General features: G+C 39.0%; 1 protein-coding gene across 7 annotated transcripts in view; it reads left to right on the top strand.

Annotated features, from left to right (window-relative positions):
• TJP1 (tight junction protein 1) overlaps positions 1-4,907 on the top strand; it is a 154,986-nt gene extending 150,079 nt beyond the window's left edge. For 4 of the 7 annotated variants that reach the window (XM_065733758.1, XM_065733754.1, XM_065733759.1 and 1 more), the window contains 2 exons: positions 414-557; positions 3,354-4,907. In XM_065733758.1, the coding sequence (XP_065589830.1) occupies positions 414-557; positions 3,354-3,448 (239 nt within the window). In that variant the 3' untranslated portion in view covers positions 3,449-4,907. The remainder of the gene's footprint in view (positions 1-413; positions 558-3,353) is intronic. The other 3 variants (XM_065733761.1, XM_065733757.1, XM_065733755.1) reach the window with 2 other exon arrangements.
• Positions 4,908-13,614: the final 8,707 nt, after the last annotated feature.

The following is a 13,614-nucleotide window of genomic DNA, read 5'->3' as shown; positions in this document are numbered from 1 at the left end:
ATGGGAATTGTAAGCTAAAAATAGACCTACGCATTTATACGTTCTGCCTTCTAACTGTTAGGGTAAGAGTTGATGAGCTGCAGGAGGCTTGATTCAGTCCAGCGTGCCATAAATCCACGCAGGTAGAACATCACCAGCCATTGCAGAAGTATGAACAAGGCTGCTTGCTAATGTTGTGGGGGTTTGTTTCTTGTGTTGCAGATTTTGAGATTGTAATGTGTACCATTGGGAATTCATTTCTTGTCTCTGAAAGAGATAGAGGAACAATTTTGTGACGTGCTATTCTTTATTGACAGTTCAAAATGTTTGTTTCTCTAAAACTGAGTTGAGTATCTTTGCAGTGTAATTGCGTAGTAATCCAAACCTATTTTGAGAACCATGATTAACAGTTTTTTTTTTTCTCTGAACTGTAGGTGAAACACTTCTTAGCCCCTTGGTAATGTGTGGGCCTCATGGACTAAAATTCCTGAAGCCAGTGGAGCTGCGCCTGCCACACTGTGCGTCTATGACCCCTGATGGTTGGTCTTTTGCTCTAAAATCCTCTGACTCCTCGTCGGGTATGCTGTCCTCCCTCTGTCCTTTTGGGGCTTTTGGGTGCTATCGTATAATTTAAGTTAATTTGGCTAAAGATGATGTGTAATATAAAGAACTTGATCATTGTATTTGTGTCGAACTCTCTCATTTCACTTTCATTACAAATGTCTTTCTTACATTTATTCATGGTGCAAATTCAGAGCTAAAGCCATGATTGACAGCAGAAAAACAGAGTAATATATTTAGTCTCTTAAATATAATCGTATTTTTCTATTCTGTCTTTTCTTGGGGACTGCTACAGCTGAATACACTTGAAATGATAATCGCACTAAAATTGAGAGGAAATGATTATGTACCTCTGATTGGCCTTTGTAACATAACTGGTGTTTGTCTGTTGCTTAATTAACCACATAGGACTCTGGCAAATCTTAACAATCTGCATGTTCTTAAATCACGATTTAACGCTTGTTAACTGTTTCCATGTGTGCAAGTTGATGCTAACAGCTGGGTCATTTAAGAAAACTGTAGTGTTTCAGTAAAAGCATTTACAGTTCATTTTAATGTAGCTGGATTTTCCACAAGACTTTTCTTGCTTGCTTATGCCTATTTTTCCTCTACCGCCTTTTACCCAGAAGTTTCTGGTCGATAGTAAAAGTTGCAACTAGGTTGCAATGCTATTTACCTGCTCATTTTACCTCACTGTGACTTTCTGGGAACAGGGGGAAAATGTATTGGCTGACATGTGTCAATGAGAAGCCTATGTTAGAATTCTGGGCAAATTTCAAGCAATTTCATGAAATGGCTGTGAGGTTACAGAGACATAAAAATAAAAATTAAAACCAAGTTTGCACATTTTGGGGGAATAAGTCTTAAGGTTTTATTCAGCTACCTTCAAAAACCACGGTGGAAGGTGTAAGCCATTAATGTGTACGTATGATCTAAGCAATGACTGAGCAATGTACTTCTGTATGCAGCATCAAAGCCACCATGTATGCATATCTTCTGTCACTAATGTATCTATCACCGTCAACACCAAAGCACTGATGCTTTGAAAGTGTAAAGCATCAATCTCCTTGATGGTGATTCAGTAACTTAGAGGTATTAAAGGCAATAATTTTTAGTTGTTTTTATAAGCTATAATATGCATGGATTGCATGCATCTATTTAACAATGTGTGTACATGGCAGTGTTAAAACACAGATGTGTAAATGATAAGGTCCTGAAAGGTAAAACTACATACAAAAATGACACAATACTTTTGTAACTAATAGCACCTGTTCATGAACTTACTTGAAGTGAAGGGAGAGAATTCAAAAGATCTGAACAGTCACTGAATTTGAGACATTTCTGTCCCTTTCCAAAGTGGTGTGTGCGTGCGCGCATGAGTGTGGGAGCAAGAGCGTGTATATTGAGCACTAACACTTTCTGTATTGTAAATATGACACCACATTCTGTTAATCTGAAATGGGATGTATATCATAACATTGCTCTTTTGAGACAAACTTTAAAATTAGGCAATTCTGTCTTATGATATGTAAGTAGACCATACTGTGTCTTAAATAAATTATTGTTTTCTCTCTTTTTAAAATAGTTGCTTATGGGACTCTGATTTTTCAGATGGCTCTGTAATAACAATTAATAGATTTCTGGGGCTTTCCTCTCTTCAGTCGTCTGCTCTACCTCATCTTTTCTGAATGTATCCATGTTCTGTCCTAAAAATGACATTCATTTGCACTTATTAACATCCTTTCTGCTACGCTTAGGCCTCTTCTGTTGTTATTTTACTGGTAAACACCTTCAAACACTTTAATGATTCTGGTATTAGAAAAAGAAAGAAACAAGAAGAAAGTTTTTATGGCCACACCTATTTTAATATAGTAGCACAAAATAGCGAAGAATCATTGTTTCAAAGTAGACGTATGTAATTATGGGACAAACATTTTCAACAGCTAGAGGTTGCACTGGCTACAGTTCTAATCCTTACTGTATATTTCAGAAGAAAGGCTGGAGAAAGCCTGCTATTGTGTCTTGTGGGCAAGAGTAGGGCCTGGTCCTCCTACAGTCCTGCTTTACCTTTCCACTAACATAATCAATCTTGTGAGTTTTGAGACTAAGTGGAACTTCCTGCACCTATAAAATGAAAAATCTTCCAGCATTGAGCTTCTTAACTAAAATAAATAGTTTTGGCTGGCAGCAGTAAACTTGTTTGTATTCTCTAACTATACACGTGCCACTTGTATTTCTTTGTCCCTACATCAGATGTTGCCATCACTCAGTGCATTGTGTACTTCATTTTGTTCTCATGAGTTGAAGAAAATTACGTGGAATGACATCACTCATTCAGTGCAGAAGTCTGTGATAGATGCAGCCTGTGTGACTGGGTTCTCTTAACACGTTGCACGTTTCTATAGGATGAGCTGCTTTGAGCCATTTAATGTCATTTGTCTGGAAGGTGTAGGAAAATGTTAGCACGTTTTTTTTTCTCTTTTACCATAGTGGGGTGATGATGCTTTTTCTATAGCAATGGCTTTTAGAAACGGCTTTAGATTAAAGGAAAAACAAGTTGCCCAGTGGAAGACAATTGAGTATGTAGATGGAATTTAACCTTTGTCTGCAGAAATGGCAGCTAATAACACTTGCTTGTAACACAACATTATATGGGACCTTTGACCATGAGTTGATAAGTTCTGCTGTAGAAAAAAAAAAAAAGATATGTTGATTCAGAACCTAAAAGTTCCTATCCAAAAGCTTGGTTGTGTCAAGTTGTACACTGTTTGACAGCATATACTAAACACCAGCATTGTGTTTTCCTCCCACAGGTGACCCCAAAACCTGGCAGAACAAGTCTCTTCCTGGAGATCCAAACTATCTTGTTGGAGCAAACTGTGTCTCAGTCCTAATTGACCACTTCTAAATACTAAGTTAGCTGACTCGAGTAAATAATGTGAAACTGAGATGGACCTTACACATAAACTGAACCACTCTATCAAGTATTAACTGTCCTATAAGTGATAATGGATCTTAGTGTTTAAGCATCTTGCTTTAACTAACAATGGTTTAGCAAGTACACTCTTTGAACCATGGTCACAATACATGCCACAAGCAGGGAGTGTACTGTGGGAACAAGGTAGGGTTCTTGCAGGTTCTGTATGCTTTGGTTTGTTGGTTGTTTCTTTGTGTTAATTTTTTGTTGTTGTTTTAAAGGACACTGCTAGTATTTCATTGTTTAAAAATTGAAAGTACCAATGGGATTATATTCAGAGGGACTGAATTTGGTTCATGCTCCACGGGCAAAACCACAGAATTTGGCCTACATTTTTAATACTGTGTATTTTCTAATTCACAAGATGACATTTTGGTCTCCGTTTTTTAAATGACTTTCAGTGTATGTGTCCAATGAAATGGCAATCAACCTTGGGTAGCACAGTTTAGTTGCTTTCCTCTGCTGAGAGGGTAATACAAACACATCTACTTACTTTATGTGGAAACATTGTCATGAGAACAGGGGGGAGGGGGAAAAGCATGTGGGATGACTATGGTTCAGTTGCCTCTGTGGATTTGTAAATTAACCACGTTATTACAAACCTATTAACCAGCAGGGATGCCTTACCCTCATGTTTTTAATAGTCTTAGCTCTCATAGTTCTCTGTATTAAGTTTGTATGGCTTTTGTGCTTACCTAGATAATATATCATGAGAGACTGGAGAGAGAGGAACAAAAAAAAAATTGTGAATTTGGTTTAGAGAATGAGTACTGTTTGTGTTCATCAGCCAGAAGAGAACCAGAGGAAAATGATGGTATGTTTTCTGCTATGCATTTGAAAATTTATAGATGTTATAGACCGCTTGTATATAATGCGTGCATACCACTTTTGTTCTTGGTTTGTAAATTAACTTTTATAAGCTTTACCTTTTTATATATATAAATATATAAAAAAACAAACAAAGTTTCTTAAGGATATCTTTGTATTCTCATACCTTTTGAGCCTTGAACTTTGACATCTGCAGCAATAAAGCAGCATTTCTACAATATACAAACAAGGACATTTTTTAAAAAAATGCACAAAGTTGTTACCTTTTTAAGTGCTGCATTTCAAGAATATAAGTCGGAATTCTCTACTTTGATTAAAATCTTGAAAAGTATCCCTACTGTAATTTGTCATAAGGATGCTGTAATATGTGCCCTGAAATGTATTTTTTTACTAATAGACGATTTATTACGGCACATCGGCACTACTACTGTTTAGATAATATACCACTGCATTCTGTTAATGAGTTATTAGCTATTCAGGTGTGGCTGATTTTTTTTCTCTGCAGTTATTAAAATTACACATTTCTAAATATACAGAATAAAACTGTTTTTAAAATAATAAAGGAGATTCTAGTACCTTTTTGTTTCTGAAATGCATTTATGTGAACACAACAAAATCAATTTTGATTTTCTGCATAATAACTGGATTCTGTCATAAGTTGACAACAGGGCTCCTGGAGCTCCTTTGGTGGATATGGGCAACGTTTGCTAGCGTGGATCCACTCAAAATGCTCAACACAAGAAGCAATGGTAGATTTGTCCCTGGAGTCAATATACTGATCTAGTTTGTTTCTTATATCTAGTCTTCCAAATAGTTGGTACTGTTCTAGCATATCCATGTGCACAACATAGTCTAGGTGTAAAATATTTGAGTTAATCCTATAGAGAATCCCATTGTGAGGCCTGTTTGAAGTAAGTTCATAAGTTCATAAGTTCATAAGGTTGGAAAGGACCTATAAGATCATCTAGTCCAACCATCCTCCTATCACTATCTCTACCCAACTACTAAATTAAGTCCTTAAGCACCTCATCTAAACGCTTCTTGAACAGCGCTAGGGATGGTGCCTCAACCACCTCCCTAGGCAGGCCATTCCAGTGCCTGACCACTCTTTCAGAAAAGAAATGCTTCCTGAGGTCTAATCTAAATCTTCCCTGGCGCAACTTGTGGCCATTCCCTCTCGTCCTGTCATTACTTATCAGGGAGAAGAGGCCTACCCCCTCCTCACCACAACCCCCCTTCAGGAAGTGGTAGAGTGCTATAAGGTCTCCTCTGAGCCTCCTCTTCTCCAGACTAAACAATCCCAGCTCCCTCAGCCGCTCCTCATAAGACTTGTGCTCCAGGCCCCTCACCAGTTTTGTTGCCCTTCTCTGAACACGCTCCAGGGCCTCAATGTCCTTCTTGTAGCGAGGGGCCCAAAACTGAACACAGTACTCGAGGTGCGGCCGCACCAGAGCTGAGTACAGGGGGATGATCACCTCCCTGCTCCTGCTGGCTACACTATTTCTAATACAGGCCAGGATGCTGTTGGCCTTCTTAGCCACCTGTGCACACTGCCGGCTCATGTTGAGCCGAGCATCAACCAACACCCCCAGGTCCTTTTCCTCTCTACATTCTTCAAGCCATTCTGCCCCAAGCCTATAGCATTGCATGGGGTTATTGTGGCCAAAGTGCAGGACCCGGCACTTGGTCTTATTGAACCTCATCCCATTTTGCTCAGCCCAGCTGTTCAGCCTATCCAAATCCCTCTGAAGGGCCTCCCTACCCTCAGGCAGTTTGACACATCCTCCCAGCTTTGTGTCATCTGCAAACTTACTGAGGGTACACTCAATTCCCTCGTCTAGGTCATCAATAAAGATATTAAACAAGATGGGCCCCAAAACTGACCCTTGGGGGACACCACTCGTTACAGGACGCCAGCTGGACTTAACTCCATTAACCACTACCCTCTGGGCACGGCCCTCCAGCCAGTTCTCCACCCAGAGAAGAAGTACTCAGTGATGAAGTAGTAACCTTATCTTATTCTATAAGAAAATGTAAGATCCAGGGGTGACTTGAAATAATGTTTAAAAGCAATGCATAGCCATTTTCTTTCTGTACTTCCACTAGAAGTTTTGTCTTTCAGACATGACTTATTTGAGAAGATGCATTCACTGCTTTTACTCCTACTACTGTTAGCTCACCTATCTCTAGTCTGGGAGCAGGGAGACAAATAGCAAATAATCTGTATAACATTTTTCGTTTGTCAATAGCAAATATCGGAGGATCATTTCTTAAATGCACAGAAAGTTTCCAAAGTGACATACACAGTTTCTTGGAGAAAGCTATAATGCTGAAATTTCAGTGTTCTTTTCTTGTTTGTAGTTTAGTGAGACGTGTGTGAAACACTACAAAGGGAGCCAACCAGAGGACAGTAGGGAAATTGTGCTGTATGGACTACCTGTAATGGTGATGCGTGTGCCTTCAGCATCCTGAGCCTAGCTTGCTGCAAGGTAGAACTGTCCTGAGCTGCTTTCATCTTTCCGTTCTTTGAGTAACATATGACCATGTCTGCCTGTCAAAATGAAGGGAAAATAGGGTGGTATTTTTTTGCTCTGCTGTCCTTTTGTAGTTGTAATGAGAAAATTTGCTGTTGTAAAATATGGCACTTCTGTATTGCTGAGCTTCTTTTCAATTGGATTGTCTGTCTACCACTGGCAATTCTGTAAGAATAATTGCATAAGTGGCCAATATAAACTATACACATATTTTCCTTGTCTTTAAAACCTAATGCTTTAAAGTTGCAGCATGGCCATTATCCTTATGAAACACTTATTTTAAAATACCAATGTTTAAGGATCTATCTTTGCAAGAGATCACATTCTCTACATGTTTTCTATAGGGTGGGCTCTGCCGGAGGTAAGTTCACATGTTATGTTTACAGTAGTTCTTTATTTAATATGAACTTCAGAAGCTGTCTCTTACATGCCTCAAGAGTGTACCAACAAGCTGCAGCCCTGCAAATTGCACAGAAACTTTGTACAGAAGCTTTAATACCATAGATCTCCAGTTGTGCTCATTTCTGAACAAATGGTTTCAAGGGTGACGGTGAGGTGTCTTAGGTGTACAATTCTGCTGTATGGCCTAGATTCTTGGTAATAAAAGTGTGCGTATATGTATATCTTAGAAAAGCAGTAATGAGGATTTATTTCAGACATATACAAACAAATAGTTGTAAATGTACCTTTTGTCTTTTTTCCATCTTGGCTTAGGTGAAGCAGATCAGCAAGGTTTAGGGTCTGAGGGAAGATTCTCTCCTCTAACATAACCAGGACCAGATGACAGAATGCACAGCTATGCAGGTTTGGATAATAAAAGATATTAAGTCCTTCTAAAAAATTGCTTTGTTTAGTTACTCTGTCACTCTAGAGGAGGACAGTTATAGGCCCACTTGAGGGCTCATGCTGTTCTTTTTAGGTACAGACTTATCTGGTAACTAGCTTCATCCCTTAATGAGGCCAGGTGAATGCATAAAGTGATTTTTCTTTATATCCAAATGAACAGCTCATTTCTGACTGTGAGAGTGAGTGTAGGAGAATACATCAATTTGGTACAATGTATGAAGCTAACTGTGCATACATCTGCATACACACATTTTTCTTAGGCTTTTCTATAGTCAGAGCTGTCCATCAATGACTAAGTAGCAGTTGTTTGTGTGCAAGACCAGAGAAAACAGATTCAAGACAACCTCAGCATCTGTGACAAGCACAATTTTCATATCCTTTTTTTTCTGAAGAAACAATTAAGGAAACTAAAGGGGGAGAATGAAAGAAACCTTACAGTTCTTGCATGCCACTCTGGGACTAGAATGGAACTGTGTTAACCTGGGGAAGAGAGCAGAAAACACAATTTATGCTTAGAATGATAGGAACAAATGTAAGGGCAACTTTGTCAGCTAATTCACTATCATGAGTTCTGAAACTGCTCTCATTTACGCTGTGACAGTGGTTTTTTCAATTCCCTATAGCTGCTTATTATGCAGTATGAGCTGCCTGTTGCTTCTCATCTCTGGCATGAGCAGTGTCAGAGTGTGGACCAGCACGAAGCTTTGCTGTTCCCTCTGCCCTCAAGGCGTGGTTGGTGCCCTCTGCTGTTGGTTCAGCTGACATGGCAGTAACTTTTTTTGTGTGCACATTCTCTGTTTGCAGGAGTCTGTTAACTTTTCTCAGCATGATACAACACTTGCTGAGCATTGTTCCTACTGTGACACTGGAGAAGGATGTGGTGGCAGGCAAGTTCCTGTGATACAGAAAGGCAGAGGAAGGGGGGTGCTGGCCAGGTATGCAAACCACCGTGGGCATCACTTTGGCTTTACTCACTTTATTTGGGTAGACTGAAACTTGCATAAACCATGAAAATAACTTCTCTCCAATATGGCTAAACACTTCATACCTCTGTTGCATGTGCATTATGTGCTGCAGCAAATATTTCCTGCTAGAAAACACTTGTAGTTCTAATTGTTTTCCTAATGCCAGTAATTGCCAACTTCTAAGGGACTTTTATTTTGACTGCAATAGAAATCAGCTAGACAACTGAAATAAAGAAGATTTCTATGGAAATGAACTGCAGTCTATTAGAGGCTACACATTTATTCTAGGGGCTGGGTGGATAGTAAACTTTATTTAAAAGAAATTGAAGAGAAAACCAGTTGTTTAAATATCCAGCTAAGGTAGCTTGTTGCAGTTCTCTGCAGCACTTGTCTGTTTCTTTACAGAAGTTGCTGAGCACAGTAGGTAGGTACCATATGCTGGGAAAATACTGTATATAAATTTAAGTCTGTGAAGACATGAGTGCAAGTTAAAAACTGTGTTGGCTAATGTATATGTTCTTTTAAAACACTGTATATTTCATTTAAAAATAAGCTATTTTCCAGAGAAATGTCCTCTTCCCACCCTTCTCTTCCATTTAAATGTCAGATTAGAATTTGGAGGAAGATCTAAGTAAGAGGCAGGCTGTAGAATTTTAATTCAGTTTCCTGGTTTGTTTTATATCTTGCCATGGGATTATCAATGATGATATCTAATCAAACCTATGGCATGAATTTAAAATTAAGTCTAGTGTGTTTATAAGGCTTTCCAAAGACTTAAAGGATTTTGAGGTAATCTTGCTGGAGTGGAAGCCTAGCACTGAATTTTTTTTTTTTTTGTAGAAAGAAGAAAACAAGAAGCTTCTCTGCTAGGAGCATTTGTAGTGCAGAGCTTGATAGAGAACTGATATGCATCATATAATGCTGAAGCTGCCTGCAGTAGTTTCCCTTTAATCATACTTAATTTTGTCACTATTGAGTTAATGGTCAAATACTCAAGTTCATTACACTGGGGAGTAAAAAGGTAAGGCAGATTTAACTAACTTGGTGATGAAGTAATTTACATGTTTGATTACCGAACATAGTTTGGTAAAGAAGTACATCAGGAAAGTGTGTTACTGAAAAGGAGATTAAAAATTTAGATTTATACCAACAGTTTCTAACTGTTTTGGCTACCTATGGGAAGGCAAGGTGCATATAGATACATACCTCAGTACATGGAATGTACTGGTTCTTCTCTGATCTAGTCTCCCATCCTACATCCTTATGTGGTACTCTCCCAGTGAATAAGCCTCTTTTTTTGTTTGCTTTCAGGTGTCTAGAAACAGCATTCCTTTCTGTCTAAATAGTTTACAAATGTGAGGATGGCATGCAGCTGTTGCCTGTGTCAGTAGTTGCCCAGTTCAAACCATTCTACTAAACGGGGTGAGCTTTTTCCACCCTCCCCCCCAAACAAGTTGAAATGTGTCACAAACCAGAAAATGAGGTTTGCTCAAGAGGCAATAAATGCATCAGATTCTGCTTCAGTCTTCTATTAAAAGTAAAAGTAAAATGGGAGCAAAGTACAGCTCTGCTTCTGTGGTTTCTGACAAATTTCTGTACAGAATGAGAAATCTTCTAGGCCTCAGTGAGTCTAGGGGATAATAGCATCAATCTTTGAACAAGGAATCTGGCCTCAAGTTATCAGTGATAACTAGTGAATTGAGGCCAATGTATTTGGTAGTGCTTTGTGTGTACAGCTTTGAAAGCACTTGGTAATTCTATAGGAGTTAATTGCTTCTCGCTTTCCAGGCACAATCCTCGTTTTTCTAAGATGAAAAGTACAGACAACTAGTGGTAGTCATACCAAGAGAGCAAACACCATGTACTAGATGCAGAAATACCAACATAGTACTGTGTTTGAGAAAGAGATAGAAAAAAAGCAGAGGAATGTTGAGGTTTGGTGTGGGTTGATGCTGCATTTCAGTATTGAGAGTACTGTTCCTAGCATGGGCAGTACTTTTATTATGGTAGTAGCTGTCAGTGAGGAATACTGTGGAAAACCCTAAAGGAAACAGCAGGAGGACCTTGAATATGAGGGAAGCTTACTGCCTTAACCTGATAGAAAGCCTTAGCATACTGTTATGTCTGTCCAGCATGCCCTGTAAGACTGGCTTTGTGCATGTTGACATATATCCTTACCACCACCCTGGGGGCTGAGTGTTACAGTTAGCAACAGTGCAGACTTTGATGTGCAAGTCATCCACCTCCCATGGGATCTGTGGGACAGTATGAGATGGGCTGCAGCAGGTGTTGGTAGGCTTACACCTTCAAGTGGACTTTAATGAAAAAAGAGAAATAAACCAGAAAAATGAATATTTCCTTCAGAACTAAGACATCTCTTAGAGATTTGCTTGCTCTCTGTGTGAGAGAAGGAACATGTGATTAATCTCTTGATTAAAAGGAGTAATTTGGATCAAACAAGTTCTGTTTTAGATTCCCTTTATGTTGTCAGGCAGAGACTTCTGTGCAATGAGAGCTCTCCAGCAGAGCCCCGCTGCAGTGCATTTGTAACAGTCAGTTGGCTTCTGACAGCCTCTTGGGAATCCTTTTGATCCATAAGGATTGCTGCTGGCAAGTGTTACTGATTTCATTTCTGCAGACTGAATCGTTTAAAGCAGCAGATCTTCAGGAGCTCGTGTGTGTGAAAATTCCGTGTGGCCACTAGGGGGTGAGTCTCACCTGGTAAACAGCTCGAGGGCTGGGAAGATGCCATGAAAGGCAACACGTACCAGAGGATGCTCCTTAAACGTTGTGCTCTTTCCTTTTTTAAATTAATTCTCCAGGATTTTCCATATAAGACTGTACCAGTATTGGATAATTATTCAAACTTAATAAGCTATTATTAATAAGGGCAAGTTGTATTCCTAATGTTTGTGGACTTCACCTCACCCTTTAGAACACTGAGCTCCGACTGTTTGCTTTTGTGAAGAGGAATGATATAAATAGAAAACTTCACACGCCTTAACTGATTTTTAACCTAGCATCATAGTTCCCTAGCAAGAAGCTTGATTTTATAAAGATAGCAGCTAAGGGAAGAGTGTTGATAATGTTACGAATTAATTGCTAAAAGCTTGCTTTGGCCTCCAGTTCTGCACTAGCAGGGAGCCCAAGAGCAGCCTGTACAGCTAGAGCCTCGGCTCCCTGTGTCTGCTGCAGCTACCAGGAGTGGTTATACAGCCTGCAACTATCTCCCACAAAGGGAGCTGCTTTAGCTTCTTGAGAATTCTTTAGAATACAGTGGCTGCTTACAGTCAGTTTGTTTGAAAGCTCTGGGGTTACCAACCAGATGTTGCTATTTAGTCTGCTCTGAATTCAAAGGAAAAGAGAGTGGAATTGGGAGTCTAAAGGCACTGTGGTAGAATTGGGTTTGTGCTGTCTCACTCAGCTTTTACAGTTTAACCAGGTCTGTACATTTTCTTCATGGTTGAATAAACTTAAGGAGGAAATACGTGAAGGATGCACTAATATTTGCCCCCAAAAAGGTTGTGCTGTTATAGAGTAATGTAGTCTGCAGCTAATTCACTACTCCTTTTCGCATGAACCTTTTCCATAAGAAAATAGGGAGTAAGCCATAGGAAAAAAATATATATTAATTTCCTAAAGAGCAAGATATACTCTGTTGTTAGGTTTTGACCTTCTGAAAGTTGATGTATTTTCAGAGCATTGTCTGTATGACAGTAGACTTCTTCTGTAGTCTGAATGGTGTAATTGAGAACAAAGTCTAAAAGAGGAGTTCTTGTCCTGCAAAGCTTCCCTCTGAGGAAGTAAGGTCTTGAGCTTTGTGCTCCAGAAATATGCCCTAGTAACCAACTTACTTTGCTGTAGAGAAATGAAGTTGTCTTTGGAAAGAAGGTTCTCACTATAGTGCTATGATTTAAATATGAGCATTTTTGGATAAGTAGTTCAAGTGTAACATCAGCTACCTGGGAGCATCAGTTACAGATACTCATTGTACTCTGGAAGGAGAGGGAGTATGGGAGAAGGAAGGACAGGTAATCTCCTAAGATTGATAAGAAGTGTTTCTGTTCTTAGCGTTCATTCTGAAGAAAGAACGTTCAAGTCCAAGAAGGATCAGATTAACAAACCTTTAATATTCTGTGTAAATGTGCTAATCTTGGCTAGTAGGACCAGGTAATAGTTCTTGAAGCAATAGCAGCTTGAATTAGAGTTGCCTTTCTTCTTTTTAAGTGAAAAATGGAATTGCCAGAAATGTTTCTACTCTTAACTAGAACTGATGCTTTTTGAAGCATTTAGAAGGGCAGTGGAATTCAGGAGATTAAGGGATCCATCTGTGTGTCGTTATATTCTTAGTTCATGTTTTCTTAGAATTTAACATTTATAGTCACAGCTAAAAATATTTTGAGAAGGATGCTGAGGTCCTGGTGCAGAGTTATGTAAGGATAAATATAACTGGAAAATAATATTTGCTTATGTGCAGAAATCTAGGACTTCATTCCCCTGTGCGTATGGGCATGGAATGTTAGCTGAATAGTTTTGTCCGTGCTTTGCATTAAGAAAGTTGCTGTGTGGCCAATGAGTAAGTGGAAAAAGAGATTTGAAGGAAAGGGACTGAAGTACTTTTTATTCTGTCGCTCTCATTAAATAGTGGACATATATAGGGTCAGTCTTCCTAGTAAAATGTTTATAATATGTGAACAGTTTTCTTATGCAAATCACTTTAGATGGTAAGTAGTGTAGGGGGGAGTAAGTAGAAGAAAAAAATATTTAGTAAATACTTTTTGAGAACTTGTAGGTATTATGATAAAAAGTTTAAATGTATTTGTGTTCCAAAAATAAGTGATTAATGGAGTCGGTCACCATCCAGTATCTGAATGCTCACCATGTGATAATTGCAGCTAGTTTGGGGGCACCCAAGTCGCATCAT

This window comes from Cyrtonyx montezumae, unplaced genomic scaffold, assembly GCF_038088225.1.
Source record: "Cyrtonyx montezumae isolate F1298 unplaced genomic scaffold, pur_monq_1.0 scaffold_17, whole genome shotgun sequence".
Taxonomy (NCBI): Eukaryota; Metazoa; Chordata; class Aves; order Galliformes; family Odontophoridae; genus Cyrtonyx; species Cyrtonyx montezumae.
Note: the sequence above shows the minus strand (reverse complement) of the source record. Positions and strands in the feature narration are given on the sequence as shown.